We start from the raw sequence: 24,002 nt of genomic DNA on the forward strand, positions 1-24,002 counted from the left end.
CCAGTCCTCTGCTTCACCAAAATGCCTGCCCCAAAGTCATTATCACATCCTTCATGCTGCTCAGTCCTTCACATTAACTCTCATGTTCAGCTGCAAAAGGCTTGCAAGAAAACCATCAGTGTTGTGACCTTTGGGATGATTTATTTCACAAGGCGCTGGACTTACTTTTCTGGATACTTTAATACTCGAAATTAATGAAAACTGATGAAATATTATTGTTGCACTGTAATCCCAGTTTAGAGCATTTTGTATAGTTTCTTCAGTTTTACTCTCCTAATGTGAAACATTTAGATGTATATTTTTTCTCTTCTCATTGTGCACTAAATGACAAATTCAGGCATATTGTACATGATATTTTCCATAAAAAAAAAAAAGAAAAAAAGAAACTGCCATCACTAATGTTGAGTGACAGAGAGGATGCTGTTTCATTTCCTGTGGACTTCATGGACTGAAGAGAAACAGATAAATCCCATATCTGCAGCAAGTCAGTTTGGGCGTTTTGGGCGAGAGAGCACTTGTTGTTCCTGAGATTAAATATATACAGAGTAAAACATATACTTCTGTTCACATTTGTAGATTTGCATTTCATTAATGTGTCAACCCTTGTGGTTTGTGTAGGAATCCATAATTCTTCTGCCTTTCCCACTTGAGTTTCTTTAACAAGCATTCCCAGTTTAGAGGCTCATAAGACTCTGTCTTTACGTTTTACAACATTTTCTGCATAATGTGAAGTTGACACTCAGTATAATCCTCTTAAGCACAGAGGGAAAACTGTGCAAAAAGAATCTTTAGCTTGGGGCAGATATTTAAAAATCTGAGAACAAACTGCAACCAACTGCAGTTAATTGTGGATTTTTTTTTTCTTTACTGACTGAGCTGCTATAAGTTGCTCAAATTAATTAAAAAAATTGTTTGTATGCCATTATGTGATATGAATTTGAGAAAAACAATTTACATTTAAGATCATTTTTCGCAAGAAAGATAAATTAAATAATAACAAATAAAGTTGTGCCTGTGCTTATATGAAATGAACCACCACATAAAAGTTTAGTATACAATAAAGGTTTTTAGTTATTTAGTGCAGTATCTTATTTGTGCATCTGTGCCACAAATTTGCACCCAAACAGCTCTGTCACCTGTTACAGCGGCACACAGCGCGAGCCTATAAAAATACAAGTCTGGAAGCAAGAACAGTGTGGCATGGCCCTGAAGTATTGGTTCAGTCCACCCCTGATACCAGAGTCATCACTGTATTTGCTGCTGCTGTTTTAAACTGTGAATGTACCTCAGCATTATACTCAGCTCAGTTTCCCTGAAACTCTGTTCATCACATGCTGTATGATTAGGGCCTTTTCACTGCAGTGCTGCCCTTATTTGGCCTAGGCTTGTGACTCAGCTTTGTGACCCTCCTCTGAATAATCGAGTCAAACGTGCTTCATTGTACAGTAAAAAAGCCTGTCACTGCAGATGTCCAACATCCACTTAGATTCCTATCCCCACAGTTTAAAATATTTGTTAAATGTGCATCACATTAGTAGAATAAATATATATCATAATTAGCCATGATTTAGTCTTCAGTAGCATTGGTTTATTCTTTTTGATGCAAAATTGATCTTAAAATCAGTGATCAAGTTATCCCCAATGATTTCCTTTATTTATTTATTTTTTTTAGAGAAAATGAAAACAAAACAGGAGTCACATTATGATTTTATTTACACAGTAAAATTAACAGCAGTTCATTTCTATAAGCGGTGGTGAGTAGAGAGTATTTGTGGGCAGTGGTATAAAAAATGTTATGCCCAATTCTGCCACAGGAGAGCGACAAAAACACAAGAGTCAGGCAAATAAAAATGCCTGGTAAAATAATGCATCTTTGAAGTCGACTACATTTTGTCACGTGACCCTCAAGTATTTTCAGTGAGTAGCTGATCTTTTACAGATTCTAGATATACAGCCACAGTGAAATGAAAACTTTACTGATGACATAACTGTGTTACAACTCTATATTGCTGGGATAAATACAGTATGATTATATTACTGGTGTTGTGAGTTTTAAGGCTATGTTGGGCTTTGCAGCAAGATTTCACAGTGGTCCTCCTTCTTTTGCATCTGTCTCAGACACAGTACTTCCAGAAGCAAGCTATAGGCGAAAAGAGATCAGAGAGTTGTACAGTGACAGCTCAGATTAACAAAATTTATAGTGTAATGATTGAAAATGTTTTATCCTCAGTTAACTTACGTTCTCCGCGCTTCCTAGTTATGGGTTTGCCTTCTACCATGTTAGCTGCAATCTTCCTCTCTAGCTCCAGGTCCTCCCTCAGCGCTCTCAGCTACAAGCAGAGATCAAAGTGAGTAAAACACACCGAGAGAGGTTCTATTACTGTAACAAGTTTTCATTTGGTGCCTTGTGTATACTTAAAATTGATCCACATTTTTTGAGAAATTGAAACAAGAAGCATGCGCTGCACTTATGCACAAGCACGGTCTGTACACATGATAATAAAATACGGTCTGTTTTCAGTGCCAGTTCACTGCCAGTTAAAAATCAGTCTTACCTCCTCTAGCTCAGCTAATTTATTAGCCAGTTCAACACCTGCAGAAAGGAAACCTGGTTAACATGAGCAGAAATGTATTTGTACGTTATAATAGGTAAAGCATTTGTTTCTACATCTCACCCAGAGGATCATCCTTTTCAGCTGGAACTAAGCTTTTGTGCAACAGTAGTGCTAGAATCTTGCTTTGGGGATCTGTGTCTTCTCTGGGATTAAAAACAGGGTTCCCTGGATGTGCCAAAGCAAACAGACAGTGGGGTATATACTTATTATCTCTCAATATGTTGAAATTTGGCAAAACATCACCAACAGATACATTATTTCATCAATAGTTGCATGCATTTGGCATTTTTATTGAAATATAATTTTAATTTTGCACACTCACCAGGATTAAATATGCTCCTCCCCTCCACATTGAGCACACCTTGCAGTAGTGACAAACCCAGGAGTCCTAAACAGTAGCTCACAACTGTAACCCTGTCCATTGTCTCAAGCAAATTCCGCACTATGAGCCCTCCTTCAAACAAGGCTAGAAGTCCACTCCCTTAAATCCATCCCGTCAATATATTTATACTTCTATGGGCTGGGAGGAGGGGCCCGTCAGCCCCTTGCGTACTAAATCCACATCTCATCGTCGTGGACTTCGTCACTAGGCCACCTTCTCACAGGGACCGTAAATCGTCTGAATGAAATATAGTGATCTGACGTGGATGTGTGGGCCAGAAACCCTACATCACTCTGGCAAGGCTAAATCAAAAAATAGAGGAAGCTATCAATCAACCTGTTGGTTAAGAACCAGAATCAGATGTTCTTGGCACTTGCAAGTCTTTTTCTTTTACTTTAATTGCTTCCTAAAATAGGTACACAGGAGTGAGTTGGTCTAGCGAAAGAGTGGCAAGTAAATTGATTCAGTCCTTAAGTGCGCCATAACCAGAGATAGGCTATTCAATCTTGGCTTCAGGATAGATTTGGAGCTGAGGGAACATCCTACGTCTCCCATTTTACCATACCTTATTCTGTGCATCAAGGAAATCACATTTCATACCTCTGCCAGAGGAGCATGCATTATATTTGTGCAGTATAAGGGAAATGAGCTGCCTTGAGCCAGCAACATTTTGCTGTTGGGGTGGTTATAAGAGTCCCTTGAAATGTGACTTAGAAGCCTTGCATACAAGGAGTTTTCACAAGCTCATTACTTCAGCCACTCATCTGTTGAATACCCAAATAAAGGGACTACAAACATGAAACAACCTAGAGAGTAGGGAGAGAGTGTGTTGAGGGGATCTTCAGGGTTTGTCATGCAAAGTTAAACTAAATATACGTAAAAAAATGAGAGAAACTAGGCCATACCAACTAAATATCATATAGCTGCACTTATTATGCATTTATAACTCCATCCTTAAGCATAGTTCAACCAGTCCTCAGTTTCGGATGATGTAAGAAATAAGTGTGTGATGTGCCAGTCAAAGATATTCTATCTCTATTCAAAGAGGTCAGGGTCTTGTTGACCTCATTGTATTTCACTGAAAAACCAACAGTTAAACTAGTTTACTTAGCATCACTTAAGGAAACAGTCCTTGTGTGCCGACTACTAATATAGTCATTGATTGGTCAGTAAATGAACCGCTACTATCGACTTATTTTAAAGATGTAATAATTGGAGGCGGTTGTGGTGCAGCAGATAGGCTAATGGCAGTTGAACGGCTGAACACTAGAGGGCGCAATTAGATTAACATAATCAAAATACCAGTTGCGGTGAGCTCACATGCGGTCAGCGTGTATTTGTAATAGAGCTGGAAAACACACGAATCTCGTAACATAATATCACGTGTAAATGTCTGTCCTCTTCTTTTGCTCAGCCAGCACTGACTGTTCCCAAGCGGTTGCACATGCATCTTTTTCACGTCTGGACCGTGTCATGACCAATGGTAGCTTCGTGGTGAAGGTTTTCTGAATCTGTAGCTGCATACGTCTACAGCCACTGAGAGAGAGCTGCGTCAGTTCAAAGTCCCTCACAAGACTTTGGTCGAGCTAGCGACATGCAGTCAGAAGTACACCGGAAGTGCGCTCACTCGGCTTTCATCTTAAATCGAATGTTAATACTGCTGCTGATGGATCACTTGCGTCTGCAATTATAAATAGGGCAGTTGTATCATATATTAACTGTTATTCGTGGTGCTAACTTGTAATGACCACTTTAAAAATGCATGTTGGAAATGCAGTACATTATTAATAGATTTCTTTATAATGTAAGGACTCAAATACAAACAAATAGCCTCACTTTCTAAAACATGTCTAGTTTTAAACTTTTTTTCCCTATCCCAAGTGGAGGGTTTCATTGAATTTTTGTTTTAGTTAAAGACGCTTGATCCATGTTTGGGAATCTGGCTGATAAAGGTACTGCAAATGTTGGCTTACGCACTGTCAAAAACTATTGCTTGTCAAAGTTATAGTTGCAGGGATCAGTTCGTAAACATGTAGGCCTGAAGTCCGTATTTCTGTGGCTCAGTTAGCGCAGTCTCTTGATAGTCTATAGAACTGCTCAATTTATAATTGCTTTAAATATCCGGCGCGAAAAGGCGGTCTTTAATTTTGACAAACCCCGACAGGAAGTGTGTTTAACAGTGTCTGCTGGTTGCTGAAGGGAGGGACACTAGCAATCTGACAGGGTAGCTACAGCAGAGAAACAGCCTGGCAATTACAGCAGCGACGTATCAGGAGAGGGTGGTTACCGAAACTAATCAAAGGGTCGTCCACCACCTGAATCATCAATCGGGTTTATGAGTAAAGGCGATCAATCAGGCTGCCGTTAACCTTCGGGAGAAACACTGAAGTCTAATTCACCGTCAACGTTTTTTTTTTTTTTTTTTTTTTTTTTTTTTTTTTTAACTTATTATTCGTGACAACATGGCTGAATGTAACGTTAGCATCGACCAGAATAAACTACCTGGAGTGAAAGAGGGTAACGTCCATATAACATTTCCTGGAAAAAATACAAAGCAAGCTAGCTTTTAAACACTCAGCCTATTCTGTTCGGGTGACACTAGCGAGGCTGTTCATTTCTTAACCGAGTAAACGCAGGTGTTTAATTTTTTTTGTCTCATGCACTACGGCTAATGTGGCTTTTAGCACATGCTGCTAGTAGATGCTAACACACTTACTAGTCTTTTTAGGCTAGAGTTAGATGGTCAGTCTGGGTGCAGGTGTTATGCCAGATCCCAGTCAAGTTTACAATGGAAAACACCATTTTATGCATTGTGTATATGTTGACACAATGGGATCCTCCTCATATCAAAACACAGAGGGCTGGTGGTGAAATTGGTTGTATACCTGAGTGGCAAGATGCAGTGTTGACACGACTTGTAGCTTTATCACGAGTTGTTTTCCTGTTTTAAGGTATGTTGTTCAGCCGGAGTTCTGAACATGAGATGTATTTGTTTTGTTTTGTTTTGTTTTGGGGGGCTTTATTTTTCCCTTCAATTTCTCATATGCCCTGATCCCATTTCCTTCTGTTTGTTAAAAGACTGTTCAAAATATGAATCCCACCAGCCCTCTGCCACATAGACATCCAAAACTCTGTCTGCTAATGTTTCTGAATTTGAAAAGTATGGGTGTGAGGCTTTTATACTGAAACACGTTAAGGATGGGATACGTTGCTGGTGGGAAGGACCTGTCCTGTTAGTGTGAAGCAGCTGCTCGGCAGGATGTTTGTTATTCTGGTCAGAGAGAGAAGAAACCTGCATTTTCACTGCTTGCCCAGACTGCACGGGGAGGGGTGGACTTAACAAAGCTGCTGGAAAAGTTAGAAAACCGTAGCAACTGTGAGCTCCGATGTAACTCATAAGTGAATTTGAAATGCGCTTATATTTTTGATGTTCCTGTGGTATACGAAAAACAGAACTGTCCTTTTCCCGTCAATTGGCATAGTACAAACATGTTAGAGCCATTTTCTATTTCAAGTCCTGAAATGAATGATGTGAGAATCTAAACCACAAATAGCTCTAACACTTTTGTCACTTGTTGCTCTATGTTGTGGTGAATTTTCTAAAGTGTGTTTAGAAGCAACTATTAAAGTACTACTGACGCGTAAAGCTGTACCAGCCACGATAAAAATCTCTTTGCTAAGAAGATTAAGCATATGGTTGAGAAATGCTCAGTGGAGGTAGCGGTGTCATCCTCCTTCAAAGCATCTGTCATTAGCCATCTTCTACAACCACACGATCTGGACGATTTAGTCAGTGTCTTTGCTTAACGGTGAATTATTTCCTCACAGCTATCTCTAATGCACCCAGACATATAGTCACAGCAAGTTGCTGGCTATTAATTTTTTATGCGGATGAAATGATCTTTGGGCTGTAAGTTAGGCACTGAGTGTGGTATAAATTCTGGAAGGAAGGGAGTTCCAGAAACAAGATGGATTGACATTAGTGAATATGTATGATGTCATATTGATAGCTTTTTCTTTGCTATCTGCTGTCAGTTACACAGTGCTACCTGGCTTTCTAGATGAAGCCGCGACTGAAAATTCAGTTTCTATATATGATGCCACAGTACTGTTGCTAAATGGGGCTAGTTAATCCACATTGACAGAACTCTTAAGTCTACATCCATGTTTAGCTTAGGTTGTGCAAAAGGTCTTAAATGGCCCCCTTAGCTCCCCTTAACAGGAAGCTGTCTGATTTTGAAGTCCGCTAGATCGCGAGTAATTATTCAAAAGGAGAAAAGCTGTCTGCCTCATTCAAAAACGTTCAGATGGATATGTCAGGATGGTGCTGGGTTTTTCCGAGGAAACCTCCCCACCTACTGCAACAGCCCGAACAGTTGTTTTCAGGATGAATGTTTTGGTAGAATCAGTAAGATTGAAACCATGAGTGGAATGTTTGCTCTAGATTTGTTGTGTAGATGCCTAAGATGGAAAATGAGCAGATAAGAATTTGTTGTCTCCAACAAAAGTGTTGCTTATTGTCTTTATGCAGAGCTTTGAGATTATGATTGGGGCTTGTAGTCTTTGCCCAGGCATGATAATGACATTAAAAGGCCCATGTCATTTATAAAGTCAGCTTCTTAGGGTAGAAAATTAAGGAAATCTTTTTTCTGGCTGATGAAGTGGAGTATATGAACTTTATTCATCTGTACATAAACACATTTCGTTTGTGTCTCCTTTCAATGTGTTTTCTACTAGAAGAGTTTTACAGATGTTGCCTTTTGGCTGCCATTCAGGGCAGCAACAGGAGTTGTTCTCACTTTTAACCTTAAAATAACTTTTCAAGAAAAAAAAACTTTGGTGTCTTTTTAGTCTGTGGTTCCTCATTCAGTTTCAGTTCATCTTGATACCGAGAAACAAAGTCAGCCACCTTCCAGATGGTCAAATATTATCTGAAATTATATCTTTTAACTTGTACTTCCTATGAATGATTGTTGCCATTTGTTGCTCGTTGTACTACAAAGCATTTTTCTCAGCTAATCAATTAATAATCTGATTTAAAAAGAAAAAAAATTAGTTTCATAAATTGAGTTTTTCAATAAAGGTAGTTTCTCATTTTTATAGCTGACACATTTGATTCTCTGCTGGTGGATTCCTGGAATTTGGCCTCCCGTCTTAGACTTTAAATACATTTTATTACTTAAGCACATGTAGGCAGACGTGCCAGATGTTAAACACATGAAACCTTAAAGTCAGATTTAAATTGAACATTTTGTCTTCCTCGAGTTTGTGTTTTGCCAGTAGCAGAGCTTTTTATACATTTTCTCAGTACTAAGCCTCTTTTTCTTCCTTTCTTTAGTGTGTCGAGACTTTGCCGTGCTGGAGGACCACTCCCTGGCCTACAACCTCCAGGAACAAGAAAGTAAGCGTCTACAAATTAGTCATAATTTTTTTTTCTTTGTTCTTTCATCCTAATCCCAGTATTTTGGCCTTAAGGCAATGGTTCTCAAACTGGCAGGCACGGAATTTGCTGCTGTCACAGTTTTGACCTTTATTTTACTATTCAACAAATTCAGCTTGACTCGTTAAAATTTGCTGCTTCTTCTGAAATGAGGAGTACCACCCCCTAAAAGGAGTATTTGAGAAGCATTGCCTTTAGAGAGGAGTAACTCTTTTCTTCAAATGTTTGCTTTCCTGTTGTGCTGCCTAACCTGTGTTCAGGCAATAGAAAGCTTGGCTGCTTTATTCACAAGAGAGAAATCAAGGACTATACAGCTATCTCCTTTCCCTCTATTTGGAGAGTCTGTTTAAACATTTAATGTAATTTGTTATTGCCCTGTTTTCTGCCTCAGACCTGCTATGTAACTGTAGATTGTTCCTGTCAAGCAGCCCTGCTCCAGTCCTAGATCATTTGGTATTACTTTGCTGAAGATCAAGCCATGAATTATGTTTTTTTTTTTTTATTTTATTTAAGTGTATAACAGTAAATACATGCATGCAGCCCACAATGCTCCACATTGCTTTTTTTTTTTAGAAAACGTGTCAAATTTTACAGGGCAGACTGCAGAGTCAGTGGCTGCAGCCTGTTTAAGCCCGTATAAACCCTGGTACACAATTAATCGAGTGAAGTTGCGGGATGCCACAAAAGCTCTGTATCAGGGCAGGGCTGTGGGTTTTTGTGTGTGGCAGCTGTAGCACAAAAAAACACCCCGATTGTAGAGCTTGAAGACGTTGGATGCACGTCTCCCATTAGGCTAGCTGATCCTTTAATGTGAGATCATATGTAAGTAATTAGCTGCGTCTTTTCCACATGGTTTGAGAAGGCACTCGGATACTCATTATAGAGGGTGTGTTCCCCGCCTGCTGTCTTTTTTTTTTTTTTTTTGCAAGTAATGGCATTGAGATAAATTGTTGAAATCTCATGATGATTGTTTTTACTCTTATCAGAAACTTCTTTTTCAGATTCTTTACATGCATCGAGTTAGAAACACATCAGAAAGAAGCTACTGTTTTGATATTGTGCAGGAAATTACTCAGTTTGGTGAGCTTTTGGTTTACAGGGTCGCTAATTTAGAGTGTAAACAGAAAGAGCACTTCACTGTTGTGGACAATGGTTTGCCTTTCCGTTTTCTCAATTGTACCACCATATATGGGTAAATTATGCGACCAGCTCTGCAAAAAAGAAAGGGGGGGCAGATGTCATCAAGCCATTCCCTAAGTGCAGATTAGCTGTAATTAATGTGATTTTGCTTGGCCTGCCCTTGTTTGTTGTTAAGCCGTCTAAAACTGTAGGGATCTACAACCACAGTTTATTTCCCTTTGCTCCTTTGTCCCCATAATACCTGATCAGGTTTGTGTTGGAAGAATGTTCATTTCACCTTTGACCCTGGAGGTCAAAAGGGAGAATGCTGGTTAATGTAGTTCTCTAAATATACATTGTCCCCTTGTCATTTTTTGTTTTGTGTTTTGTCAGATGGTGTCCCAAAAGGAGCTTTTAAGCACATTCAATTTACATTGATGTGGAGATACAGATGGTTTTTATTTCCATTCAAAATGTTGAGCATGCAAAACGGCGAAGCATCCAAATGTCACATGGAAAGCATTTCTTTATTGCTGTGTCAGCACTTGGCATCTTCTGCTTATGGAATGTGTTTTCTTCATTTCACTGTACGGCTCTCCTCTCAAGTGATGTTCACACAGTTCAGCTTTCTCACACTAATTCCCCTTTTCTGAATGATGTGAGGCATCTTTAAAGGTTGCGTATATGAAATGAGCAAATTTCACAGTGTCCTGTACTTTTTTCCTTGAAAGATTAATCCAAATTCTGTTGACATGGCCATCATCGCAGTGGATAAATGGCCTTAATTTTGAGGTGTGACATCAGTTATACCTTCAGATTTTTTTATTTTTTTTTTCATGGGATGTCGTAAACGTAAACAATTCATCATAGCGTCACCCAAAAGAGAAAAAAAATCAATGTCAGCCCCTTGACTTTTTATCAAGTTGGCACAGCTGTGACATAGTTTCTTCTTTCGATCCCACCAGTCAGAAGCAGGAACCTTATGGAGTTTCTCACCTATAAATTGCCAAATGTAATTTTGTCCAGATCAATAGTGAAGTGAAACAGAACTGAGCGAGTGAGTGATGCTCTCCTTGCTTACAAAGTGCTTGAAGTGCGTCAGCAAGCAGGATTTATCATCTGTTATGGTCCAACATGCCGTCACACAACCTTGGAGCAATGCCTCAGCTCTGAACATTCATTTCTCAGTGACTATGAGCGCTCTCTGTTCAATACCGGAGACTGAAACGGCTGCGTCCTCAACGTTTATCTTGTCCTCCACTGATCATCTAAACAACACTACTGTTCCTCATACACTGAAGTGTAGTTGTGTAAATAAACTCCCTCACACTCTGCTGTTCACCATTTATCTAATTTCTCACCAGTAGTAAAGCCTGGCTAGCTGACTTGTTCTGGCTTTTGTGTACACAGTTTTAAGAGCAGTGCTTATGTGTGTCAACAGTTGAGAGTCACTTGGCATCCAACGTCTATAAGAACCGTCTGGTGAAGAATGACTTAAAAGTGGCCAAGAAGCTGCAACAGGAGGAGGATGAGCGGGCCAAAATCCAGACCCAGAAACAACAAGTGGACATGTAGGTGTCGCTCATACATCTACACACTCATGCACACCAGTTAAGGAGAAATGTGCACTGAAGCCATATTTACAAAAGAGGTGACTTAGGAAGAGCAAGAATTACTGGAGATATGGCTGACCCATCATCTGCTGAAAATTTAAACATCAGCAATGTAATTAGATGCATTCATTTACCTTTGTTCTTATGAAAACTAATACCAGAGTCAGGATTTACATAAAAGCACACACCTGGTTATAATTTAATATAATAATAAGTCTTAGCAATATTTGTCTAAGTGCAGAAATGGGATGTCATTTGGTTTCTGAAATTAAACACTTGTTGCACCTCAAGGATTTTTGAAGCCATCAGACTACTCAGCAGTACTAACCATGTTATTAGTTACTTTGATGATAGCATCTGTTTCCAATTAGTCTAATCTCATGTAATTACTCCCAAGCTCTGTACCTAAGACAGATTTATGCTTCACCAGCGGGGTCATCCAGCACAGTGCTGTAGATGACTCCTGCTGATTTATTATTCCAAGTAGGCTTAACGTTGTTATGGTTATAAATTAGGAGATCATGTCATTCAATATACTTTAAATTTTGTTTGGACCAAGGAGCAGTGATGAGGTTTGGAAGTGGCTTTGCTGACCAGCTGTTTTTCAGATTATTTAAGAGGAGATCGTTGCTGAGCCACACATTGATTATGCATAGGATGTAGCAGACTGCACTATTACTGCTACTACCCACTTTGTGCTAAAGAGATGTTATATTTGTGTGAAGAATATTTGAGCTGGTAAAGACTTACACTAGTTCACAAAATGCAGATTTCTCCAGCAATTTGATGTCTTTTTTTTTGTTTTCACTATCACTGTAGAAGAAGAGACAAACATTTTACACAGATCTTCTTCAGTTCTTACGGTGTCTATGTGGTATCTTATGTCACCACTGATATATAATTATATTCCCCGAGGGGGTTTGGGTTGGCTCCAGCTGCATGTCCAAAGCAATGCCGCATCTACACTTACTAACCACAATGGCCTGATGCAGAAACATAAATCAAGCTCCACTGACCTAAACATAGCAAAGTGTTCTGTTGCCTCTGTTTCAATCCAAACCGGGAGTTAAATCCCAAGCATGCAAAAAAAAAAGGCACTTGGAGTCTTTCTCTCTGTGCTCTGCAGTTTTAATCAACATAAAATTGCTGACTCACAGCCCACTGAGTCCACTTCCTTTTTTTAAATGCACACAAACATGGAGGGCTCGAGTAGTGGGCTTGCACTCCCTGGAGAGAGGCCAGATGCTCCGCCAATGCATACGGGCCAGTGCTGCTGGTCTTGTTGAGAGCTCACATTGCCATCCATCCTACACTTGCCAGTGCCACCTCACATACGCCCACTTAGACATTGGACTAAGCAAACACTTAATAATACAGCATCACTTTGTTCTTAGCATATACAACAAGTTCCAGTTTAAGTCTCCCACAGGTGTTAACCACTCAGGTCAAATACAGGTGCAGTGCAGGTTGAAAAAGCTGTTGCTGCTCTCCTGCTGTTAGTTAGATATTACTCTCATGTACTTCTGCACACACAGTAATGATTTTCGCACACCAGCCTTCCAGGCAGATGGTGTTTTTGACAAAATCGTGCCGTTTAAAGATGAGAGTGAGCCAAGGCGTGCTATTGAGATCAACATCGCAACAAGCTAAGATATTCCTGCTCCTGCCTAAGGCGTACCCACCATCTTCCACAACATGCTCCACAACTTCAGAGCTGGGCTTTTGGGGTGTTCACTGGCTTTATGTTAACATGATTGCCTAAAATATATTCAGCTGTAGATAACACAAATTTATTGTTTATTTAAAGGTTTAACAAACTCAACCTAACTTGTTGAGGTTAGATTACCCATCACATACTAGAGCTAATTTTAACACTAGTTTGAAATGTGGTCAAGCTTTATGTAAAATGTCAACAGAAATGCTTAAAGTGCTTAAGGTCAGTGACCTGTAACACATCAAGTCAGCATAAATATATATTTTCAAGTAAAGTCTGTAACTCTTACACATTACTGTCATGATTCTCATCCCTACTTTTACTTAGGTTCTTAATCGGAAACAAGAGATTTATTCCTCGTCTCTGGTTCCTAATGCTGTAATATCTTTTGTTCTACCCTCTTTTCTTTGTACACAATTACAACATGTGAACCCTCAGTGAGCGACAAGATAATGAGATTGCCCAAGAGATTCAGGAGGAACTGGTCCGACAGGCAGAACAACAGCGACAGCAAGAAGAGAAAGATGCGGTAAGAGCCAGACATCTCTGCTAATTCAAGGACAGTGCTGCTGATGTTTAGCTGTCAGTTATTTGCAGTATTGATGCACTTCCTGTTATAGGTGGGACATTCCATTTCTGTTATCACACCTTTGCTTCTTCCCCATTGTTTTAAAGGAATAACTGCCAAAGTGATTTTAGCCCTTTTTTGTTCTTGATGCCCTTATTGCAGTGTTTATGTGCTAAATAAAGGTTTGAGAGTTCACATGTTCTGATGCTACACTACCATGATATTGTTGATAAACAGGACAGTTGGGAAACCATGATTTCTCAACATCTGTGGACAGAGTGCTGCTTTCAACCCATTGTATCTCAGCTACCACTGTTGTTGTTTTTGTTTGTTTGTTTTGTTTTGTTTTGTTTTTTCAATAAATCAGTGTGTCCCAACTTATGTCAGGTTGCCACTAAATAATTTAGCAGATTTGAGATTCTGTTGTTACTTCTTGCCTCTTTACATGAGGGTTTAATGGGGCCTCAGTGCTCCATAGGTCTATGAAAAATGCACTAATTGGCCTGAGTAGTGAGCCACAGTTGCATGCTCATTTGATTTTCAGAAACATCAAGGAATGATTCCACCACCAATGTAATGCACCCAAAGAAATATGACATATTTGTCCAAGCAGGAAATTTCTAATGTAGGACGACATGTTTACTGTCGCCTTATTTGGTTGTAGGCCATCGCTCGTAAGCTGCAGGAGAAGGAGATGAAAGAGGAGAGGAGGAGACAGAAGCAGCTGGAAACTCGCTTTGATGAAGAGTACTTTGAGGATCACGGAGGTGAGGAGCACACCACTGACTTATGTAAATGTCTGATTTGTTCAGTTGAGTGATACCTGTTGGAGAAAAGCAGTTTTCCTACTTGCAGAGCCACGAAAACACAAACCATTACACCAAGGAAAAGGACAAAACAGAGAATAAAAGGACAATAAAATAAGACCGTCACTGTTTTGTTAGTGCGGCAATGAAGTTTCCCCAAGTATGACGGACACTGCTACTTTTTGCATAGAGCTTCAGAGTTCAGTTTTGAGTCAGCGCTTGTTCAAGACTGTACACATTCATTAATGGATGTGAACGAAGGTGTATGAGAGTGTTTTCCAAAAACAAAGATATCTTTTGTCATAGCAACATTCAAATGAAGATGGGGCCTCTCACAACTTTTAACCAAAACTTATAAACTTTTGTCTAAGATCATGGGAAAAGGCAGGTCTCTATTTCTGTAGAGATTTTTTTTTTTTCCTTAGCTTTGAAAGTGTGAGGGTGTACTTTTAATGCTCCATGGGGCTGGAGATTGTTGCTGACTTGAGGCAAAGATTTTGGAATGCATTTATAAGCACATAATTAAGCTTGAAGGAAGGCTTGCATGTTCCTGCAGAGAAATGGCTTGTCATTTTGCTCCCATTGAAGAGCAACTGCTGTTGCAAATGAGTTTAGCGGTATTCCAGTTTGAGGGTGTGTTGCTTTGGTATCAGATTTTTCCCTGATATTAAGTCAATATATACATTTTTTTTTTTTTTATTGCTGTGCTTTACTTTTGTTGTTCTCATGTCTCTTCCCATGTTTAAAAAATGCAGGTATAATAGTGCAGGTCCTTTTTTAAAAAAAAAAAAAAAAAAAAAAGAGGCAGGTCAATCAAATTGCCGTCATGGTTGCTTTTGTGGCTGATGTGCTGGGGACATTCCTGAGAGCGTCTTGGTGAATGCGGTCACAGGTCTTGAACCCCAGTTGTGACTTTGAGTGTAGGAGGGAAGTAAATTTCCTGTTCCCTCTTGACTTATAAAAGCTCAGCTTTTTTTTTTTTTTTTCTCTGCAGCTGCTTCAGTCTGCTAAATCTAATCTGACACATTGCCTACCAGGTTTCCTGTTTGAACCCTTAGGCTTGTTGAATTTGGATTATTTTTTTTCTTCTTCTGAGATTGACACACAGCACATAACCACTGCAATCATGTCACTCCTACATAGTAATCAGAAAGGAAAAATAGATTTTTAGTTAACACACATAAAATCAGTGTATACCTTCTTTGTATTTTTTTTTCTTTTTCCAGTAATCTGGTGCTCCTCAAAGATAGACACAATTTTTACTTAAACTGCCAGTAAGTGATTTTTATATTGTGCTTGTTTGTCCACTTAAAATGCCAGTTGCACAGGGACTGACGTTCATTTGAATAGTTTCAGAGGTGGTGTTTGAAGTGTAGATAGCTTTGATGACATAAACAGGGCTGGGCAAGCATCTCTGGCTGTCAGTCTACATGATATGGGATCAGAGACAGGTCTCTATGTAGAAACCTCGTTGTCTCTGTAGACTGCAAGCTATGATGAGCTAACGTGTGCAACCACTTATACATGTAATGTCACTACTGAGTGTTTGTATTTGTGCAACTGATGACGGTAGAACAAAGATTCAGCACCTCTGGTTGGTTCATTTAAAGGTCCACACAGCACACATTGACTCTGGGACTGTGAGGAGGTATCAGTCAGGCTCTCTTTCTGCCTCCTTCTTGGTGGTTGGATAACTGAAATTCCATTGTACTGACTCTTAGTGTGTAGCAAAGGCCGGCCTGAGCTTTGTGCATTTCCGCTCATTTGTTTTCATTCAAACATTTGTTAGTCACATCCCAGCTCCCAACAAACTGGTTTTCTTAAAGGTGAACACGTTCTGTTTAGATCATTAATTTGCTCTGTTGACTGCGTGCATTATAGTTTTCCAAGTGTTTCCCACAGATTTAGGTTCTTCTTGAAAACCAGATACGTGTGCATAAAAGTAGGCACACACAGATAGGCAAACAGATAAGTGAATCGCACTGTTTGTAACACACTCTAATCACCAAGTACTTCATAACAAGTGACCGATTAATAGTCTTCCCTCTAGTGACTCTCTCATCCTGCAGATGGGCTCTTTACTTCAACTATTTGTCCTGTTCTGCTGCCTTGATGAGATCTGTACAGTAGTGCATTAAACAGTTTTCTACCTGCTTACAGTGATCTGTACGCTTGTAGGGGATCTCCAGAGCAGAACAGAAATACACAACTTCACTTCAAGTCGGTGGACTTAAAGTCTGTCTGATCATGGGACAAGACACCAGTGAAGCAGCTAAATAATATCGAGGACTGCCATTGCACCCTAGTGGGTGTGGGTGGGTGTGGTTAGCAGTAACTGAACTTTGAAAATAAGAATGAGAGGATTGTCCACCAGTAATTTGCATTTGGCACCATTCTCTGGGAGTAATGGTAATGAATAAAATGAAAGCTCTAAAATGCCAAATATATAAGTAGAGTGTGTATGGGGAACACTGTTTTGTTTTTTGTTTTTTTTTTTGTTGTTTTGTTTTTTTGTTGAAAAAACACTGTATTTTAAGATATTACATCATTTGTTGGTTGATGTCACATCAGGTCTTGAGTGCCTTTATATTCAATGATATTACTGTGTAATATATTTGCTACTAACACTGCTGTTGCTTTTATCATTTTTATTTTCCTAGAGTAACAACTGGACATTTTGGTTTATCTAATACCATCTCTTGCATGTACTTTTCTTCTAACCATCACTTTCCTCACAGGTGCTGTAACTCGGTGCTTAATAATCATCTAAACTTGTATTACTCCTGTCTGTTATTGTTTTTAACCTTTCTATGTTTTCATCATCCATCGTCAACATTCCTTCCCGCTCCGCTTTGCTTTAGCTGCAAGAAGACCCTTTGACTTGGACAAACACAGTCATCACAAACCAACTTCACCTGGTCGATATGATGCTCTGGTGAGCTCACGTCGTGATTACTCTCCAGATTATAGCTCAACTGAGCCCAAAAGGACCAGGTACCCAAAACTGGACTCTGCAGCACCCCGCGGTCACTCCAAATACCCAGAGCAATTCCTGGTGGCAGAAGGAGGTCGTAGTAGACATGCAGATCCTTATCCTGAGGACCTGTTGCCCTATAGAGGCAAGCATGGGGACAGGCATCCAGAGTATGAGACCACACAGACTGGCAGAGCCAGGGACCTAGATGGGGAGGACACAGAGAGAGTGGTGAGGAGGAAGGAGAGACCAGCTAGACCACCTCCATTACAAATTCCCAAAGAAAGAGACAAAACATGGGACAGAGAACAGAACAGGCAGCATGACAGAGATGGAGGCAGAGGCCGTGAATATGACAAGCACATGGGAAGAGACCACAGGAGAAACAGAGATCAGGACCTCGGGTGGGAAAGAGCAGAGGGCAGAGACAGAGAAAGATACAGAGATAGAGGATGGAGTGTGGACAGAGAGAGAGCAAGAGACAGACATCGAGATAAAGAGAGACAAAGAGCAAGAGCCCGGAGCAGGGAGAGTGGACTTGATTTGGACTTTTTGGCGCCAGCACACAGCCGGGACCGGCTGAGGGAGGGCAGGGCTTCCTGGGAGGAGGAGGACAATGCTTTTGAAAGAAAGAGGAGGGCCGGGGGACGGCAGCGTGCCCACTCCAGCCCCAAAGATGTGTTTGACAATCTCAGGGCTGATGAAGGGAGAGGAGACAACGGGGACTTCTGGGACCTGCAACAGGGGGAGGGCCCTGGCAGGGAACGCAGTCATAGTCACACCAGCGGAGAGACAGGTATCGCCCTGAGCCCCCCTCTGGGCTCTGTGGGGGGTGTTTGTGTGGTGTGCTGGAGTTGAACTTTTCTCTGTGGCAATCTAAGGTGGTGGGCCAGTCTAACATAGCAATCACTAACAAGAGACAATTTTTGTGATTTCTAACAGGTTTGATTCATATGATGGCTTTTTTTTCTCCTTTTTTCCTTTTTTTTTTTTTTTTTTTGCTGTGGTGTTCTTATTGTTTGCTGATTTGCTACATTAGGCAGGAGAATTATTACACTCTGCTTGGAGGGAAATGTGTGCAGTGTTTTTCTTGTAGAATAGTGTGATGAACTTTGATAAGCAAAAATGTTTCCTTCACAAAGGGCTTCAGAGCTGGTGAGCTGGCTGTATGTTATCAAATGAACAAACACAACTTCACTTTCATTAGATGTACATTACTGCTGGTAACCTGAGAACTCTTAATTGTATTAACTTATCTGAAAGCTGCCAAAGGCTTTAAAATTATAAAGTGATAAAGACCAGTGGCGATGCACTGCAGCCCTTTTAGGTGCCTTGGCTTTAATCCTCCTACTCCTGAATGTACTTTAGTGTGAATGTGACATCAAATTATCTCTGAGACAAAAATAATTTTAATATGTAAATCTGGTTTTAATTTGTCAAGAAAAATTCTAAAAATTTCTGAGTTTCTGTAATTGTGTAAATTGTGCTTTCAGTGTCTTTCCTTTCGCTGTCATATTTTGTAAAAAAAAGAATTTATATATTAAAAAATCATTATAAACAATGGTTGCAGTCCTAATCTGTTGTTCATATAATGGTTTGCTATCTGCAGGTCATGCTGTGCACCGTGGGAGTGGCCCAGTAATGCCAGAGACTGAGTATGGACTGGGTGAGGCCACCAAGGGTTTGACAAAGCTTGATCTGCGTGAGCAAGAGTTGAAGGACCTGGAGGTGGCCAGGAAACTGCAGGAGGAGGAAATCAAGGTGCACATAAAAAGTGATATACGTGGGAACATACACGTTGACATATTACTGAATTTCCTGTTGTGCTTGTTTCATACTTACTTTAAACAAAGACCAATTCAGAGGCTTGGCATACGCGTTGGTTGTAATGAAATTAAAACCTTTGTTTTATCAAAAAGAAAATCCCAAAGGTGATGAACCATTACAATGGTTTTCCTGAAATCAATAATGAATGACTTTAAAGCAGTTTACTCAGTGCTTTATCAATGCTGTAAATGGCTTAAGCATTGATGTTAAAAATAAACCTGAAAGCGCGTTTCTTATTTAATGTTGAAAATTTGTTTTTGTCTAAGAAAATGTAACAGTTTTAATGTTTCCTGGTTTCAGGCAAGCCAGGTCCATGTGCGTGCAGCCCAAATGGCACAAGATGAGGTGAGTGTGCCGGTCTGCAAACTTTTTTTGCTGCTGTTTATTTTTTTTAATTATCTATTCATTTCCCAAGTACAGACAGTTGAGTCAGCTTATTGAGCCTGTGTAAAGCCATGAACCAGATATTATGTGCAAAGAAGTTATCCAGTATCAGAAGCAGTGTTGTGGTTAGTTCACATTTAAAGAGTATTGATTTCACTGATGAAATTTTGAATGCTTGTGCTGCGGTTATGTCATGTGACGTATATTTTGTTCATATGTAAAATCTGATAGGACAAGGCAGTTTTCCTGTGGTTTGGTAAATTATCTAGTTGATCTCACTTTGTCAGGAAATCGCTCGACTGCTGATGGAACAAGAGAAAAAGGAGTACAAGAAGAATAGAGAACGGGAGAAAGAGAAGGAGCGGGAGAGGGAGAGGTTGGCCATGGAGAGGATGGCAATGGACAGGAGGCGGCCAGAGGGAGACTATAGGGTAATTTTCCATGACCATACGTGTGTATTTTTAAAATGCATGGTTTGGGTGAATTACTTCTGCTGTTTTTTTTTTGTTTGTTTGTTTTATTTTTTTTCCCCCATATAAAAATGTATTTCCTCTGTGGTACAAGAACCATAATTTCTGTTGGTTTCCAGCCAAATTCGGAGGATGTCGTCCGGCCCAGAACACGAGAGGAGTATGAATTCCAAAAGCATAAGAACCACAAGCCTGCGAGGTACGAGGCTCTTAAGAGCAGAAATTTCCAGTCAGTGAAGAAGCAGAAACTCGGTCATATAATATTTTTTATTTATTTTTTTATTTTTTTCAACTCTACATGTTTCAGGCCTCCTCAGCCACGTACGCATGACTATGAGAATGTCAACCCTGGGTATGTCTACCCAGACCACCAGGCTGCCCCTCGCGCTCCCACCAGACCTGATCCAGCTTACAAAGGTACATCAGTATTTATCCTAAGTAAAGCCAATTAATGTATTCTTTAAATGCCGTCTAATGACCACAATAAAGCATTTTCCATTATTATTGCATATTAACTATAAATGCACGTACTCCAGAGCAATATCTTCCTACTTGGTTCTTATAGCTGTGACTGTAGAAATCCCAACATTCCTGGCTGCATATTTTCTGGAAAGGAAGAGTTAATTTTGAATTTGTTAAAGCTTGAAATCTGCGGATGGAGTTCCATCAATCCAGATCAGTGTTAAAATGGAAATCTTCATTTCTTTCAAGTGGAGAAATGGCTCGTTTTCCTACTTCTGCCTACATTAATGCTTACATGAGACTGCTGGCACACAGAAAGTGTTTAGTTCTACTGACACTTGTTTTTCATAATTAGATGAGTTATTTATTGTTAATAAATAAGCTCCTGAACTCTACATTGGAACAATTGCAAAGTGCAGTCTATAAACACTGCAGAATAAATTGCATTGCAGTGTATGAAGCTGCAGACAGATCTCACACTCTCTCTCTCTCATCCATCTTTTCCAGGTGCCTATCACAAGCGGTGACTCAGGCTCTCTTCCATGTTCAGACATGCTGTCAGTTCTCCGTCATCCTCATTGTCTTTTTATTTTCACCCATTCACTCTCTGTTGACCAGAAGCCTACGGACAATCTCACAAGTTGGCGATGGGATTTTATTTTCAAATTTTTTTTTTTTTTTTTTTTAAATTTCATGTTAAGTTGGCCCAAAGTTGAGGAAGTGGATATATGAGTGCTGGAACCACACTCACCCCCCCCCCCCTTTTTTTAAATTATTATTATTTGTAAATTGTGATTTATAATTTCTTTGAACTGACTTGATATTAAGCCTAGCCAAAAGAGCAGCCTTGTAACACAAACTCTCACAATTCTTAGCTGTTGAAATGAAGGAACTGGCTCCTCACCCGCTGTGGTCATCGTGTGCTGGTATTTGTCCCATCTGTAGACCGTGCCATCACAAGGGCTTAAAGCCTCTGCTGGATATAACCATACAATGTCAGAGTTCCTCGTGACTCTTCATGGGATATGCCTGTCTGGTCCAACGTGGCTGCTACAGTGTCTTAGATAACATGGCAGCTTCTTTGTTACACCCATGCTGCAGTTCTGTTCTCTCCTCATGCTGTGCAATGAGGCCTCACAGGCCTTAACCATGTGCCACACGGCCTTTGACTCTGAAGGGATACATTTTTGTTGCTGTAATTAAAATGGAAAAAAAAAAAATTAAGCCTTTATTACGGTGCTGGTAGTTCTGGCTTTGACATGTTTACCACCTTGTTCCAGTGCAGAAGAGGTGGAGCTTCGCGGTGATCCATGGACATCAGTGGGCTGTAGGTGTTTTTTGCTTGTAAGGGGCTCTTTTTAAAAAACCCCGTCACCCTTAAACTGAAAGTGGTATGACTGTATATGACTTACTGTTTCTATGTGCATGCTTACTGAGAGTGTACAGATATGTATGTGCGTTTCAGCTCAATATCAATATTAACTGGCTCCCTCTTTATTATCAGAAAGGGCTAAAGCTGCAAAAAGCCAATAATCTTCTCTTTGTGAATAAACAAATTATCTGCTAGCTCATATACTTCTGTACAGTATTTCACTCTTCTGCCAATATTTCACATGAGCTTGTCATATCCAACTGGCCCATAAAAGAACCAGTACCAAATGAAATGCATGTATGTTGCCTGTCTGTGTCAAACCTGAATTCATGCTTGTGCTTACGGCACAGATGCTGTGTTTAAATGTGTTTTTTTTCTGTTTTTAATTTGTGAGACCAAATCATGTCCCATTTTGTGGAAAACAGGTTCTCTTTTTCCCTCCTGAAACTTTGTATCCTACCAGTTGTCTTTGTTATGAAAGGGAGCTTTATATTTATTTTTGTACAATATTTTTTTTCATCTTTCCTCACATTGTTTCCTCAGTTTTCATTGACCAAGCTTCCCTGCTGTCACTTCCAGTCCTCTTCTTTGTCTTGGACTTCCTGCTTGCAGAAAACCGTTCCACAACACAAATGCATCCAGATGACGTAAAAAAAACAAACACAAAATCTTTATCCCTGCTCACATACACGTTTTTTGTTTTGTTTTTTTTTACTTCTTTGAGCCTGATATTCTTTGGTTATAATGAATATGGAAAATGAAGAGCACATTAATGTTTTCTGCTCAAATGTTTTTGAATATTTAAGTATATAATTCATTGAATATTTGGTGCTGCTGGAACTAGAAATCTGCTTCCAAAACAACGCCCTGTGCTATTAGAATAAACTTTTTTTTTTCTTTTGTTTGTATTGCAAAGATGGAAGTATCATTGAATTATAGTATGTGCTATTAGCTGATGGGATGTGCCATGTATGTTATTTTTCAGGGACTTATAAATGAGAAAAGCTCAAAGTTGTGGCAGAGCTAGCACACCCACAAATGTGGGTCTCCCTAATTTATTCTTTGATGAGAGCACCACCTAGTGGACATGCTTGGAGTTGGTGGAGGTACAAATCAAAATGACTATTTGTGGATGTTGTGCTTCATTATTTAGTTTTGTGTGTTGTCTGTTAATTTTCTTTAATCTAGGGCTTTATGCAATCTACCAATCATGTATCAACATGTGTTGGACATTTTAAGTAAATTTAACAAGTTTCTTTTAATTGTAGCATCTCCAAATGTAATAAACTGTATCAGCATTGACACTCATTCTGAATACAACTCTTTTGTGAAGTTTTAGGCTGAGAGACTCCAGTGTATAGCAGAGCTGTCCTGCCATCTCTGCCTTCATCCCACAAGATTTATCACATTAAAAATAAAAAGATGCAGAGTGAATTTTTGTGTCAAAGGTCAGCACATTATTGTATCAGCATATACCTTCAACTTAGTTTCACTCCATCCACCCCCCCCCCCCCCCCCCCCCCCCTTCCCCTTGGTAATCTACTCCACTGCTCATCTCCTGCAGTAGCCCCCTCAGTAGAGCCTGCCTGCAGTTTGAGGAACCCTTTATTAGGGAACCAGTAATACAGAATGTTTCAAACCTCAAGTGACCTCTAAGTCTTTACACATGCGTCACTTAACCACAGGTTTACCTGTAGTACAGGTTCTGAGCTTCCCAAGACAGAAACTGCCCAAAGCCTCAGAATTTTTATGAGTCATCTTCACAACTTTTGACTTGAAGAAAATACACCTAGCAAAAGACTTTTAAAAAGAAAATCAGTTTGAACTGTGGCTGTGTTCACCGATATCCAGGTTCATTTCATACCACTTCTCCGCTTAAATTTAAGTGTTTGTCTTTAAGGTTATTTCAAGCAATGCTAAAGGAAAGGAAACCCAGTGTGAAGAAACCTTAAACTATGTACAGACCTCCAGGTATGTGTGCATCAACACATGAGCTGTGCTTAAAAGACATATACAGCAGGAAGTGCTGTAAAAGCACTTGTTCCTCATTTTTTTTTAAATCGTTGTATTGGGACACAAGCAACCATCTTTCTTTCATCAAAAACGCACCCAGCACCAGTTAATTCACAATGTTTATCTTGAGCTCGTGTTAAAGTAAATCATGTGCCCAATGTGCTCAGTGTCTAATAACTTCCTTGAATGAAGCAGTTACCGTCAGCAGTAGGTAGTCTTGTCAGAATTTTAATTAAACTGTGC

General features: G+C 39.7%; 1 protein-coding gene across 3 annotated transcripts; it reads left to right on the top strand.

Moving 5' to 3' along the window:
* Positions 1–5,427: 5,427 nt before the first annotated feature.
* ccdc50a (coiled-coil domain containing 50a) lies at positions 5,428–23,054 on the top strand. 3 transcript variants are annotated; one of them, XM_030727554.1, is made up of 12 exons: positions 5,428–5,514; positions 8,336–8,398; positions 10,998–11,127; positions 13,322–13,412; positions 14,116–14,218; positions 17,119–18,027; positions 18,841–18,992; positions 19,359–19,403; positions 19,730–19,873; positions 20,032–20,111; positions 20,220–20,329; positions 20,882–23,054. In XM_030727554.1, exons 1-12 carry the CDS (start codon positions 5,460–5,462, stop codon positions 20,899–20,901), a joined length of 1,902 nt encoding a protein of 633 aa, XP_030583414.1. In that variant the 5' UTR covers positions 5,428–5,459; the 3' UTR covers positions 20,902–23,054. The 3 variants fall into 3 exon arrangements, with proteins under 3 accessions (XP_030583414.1, XP_030583416.1, XP_030583415.1); XM_030727555.1 differs by lacking the exon at positions 5,428–5,514 and adding an exon at positions 6,286–6,373; XM_030727556.1 differs by lacking the exon at positions 17,119–18,027.
* Positions 23,055–24,002: the final 948 nt, after the last annotated feature.

Source organism: Archocentrus centrarchus, chromosome 4 (assembly GCF_007364275.1).
Source record: "Archocentrus centrarchus isolate MPI-CPG fArcCen1 chromosome 4, fArcCen1, whole genome shotgun sequence".
Lineage (NCBI taxonomy): Eukaryota > Metazoa > Chordata > Actinopteri > Cichliformes > Cichlidae > Archocentrus > Archocentrus centrarchus.

Excerpts from the sequence above, each read along its gene's own strand:
- ccdc50a (XM_030727554.1), top strand. The coding sequence starts at position 5,460 with ATGGCTGAATGTAACGTTAGCATCGACCAGAATAAACTACCTGGAGTG. Across the intron at positions 11,128-13,321 it reads CAGAAACAACAAGTGGACAT|TGAGCGACAAGATAATGAGA; the intron begins GTAGGTGTCGCT and ends GTGAACCCTCAG. Across the intron at positions 14,219-17,118 it reads GTACTTTGAGGATCACGGAG|CTGCAAGAAGACCCTTTGAC; the intron begins GTGAGGAGCACA and ends GCTTTGCTTTAG.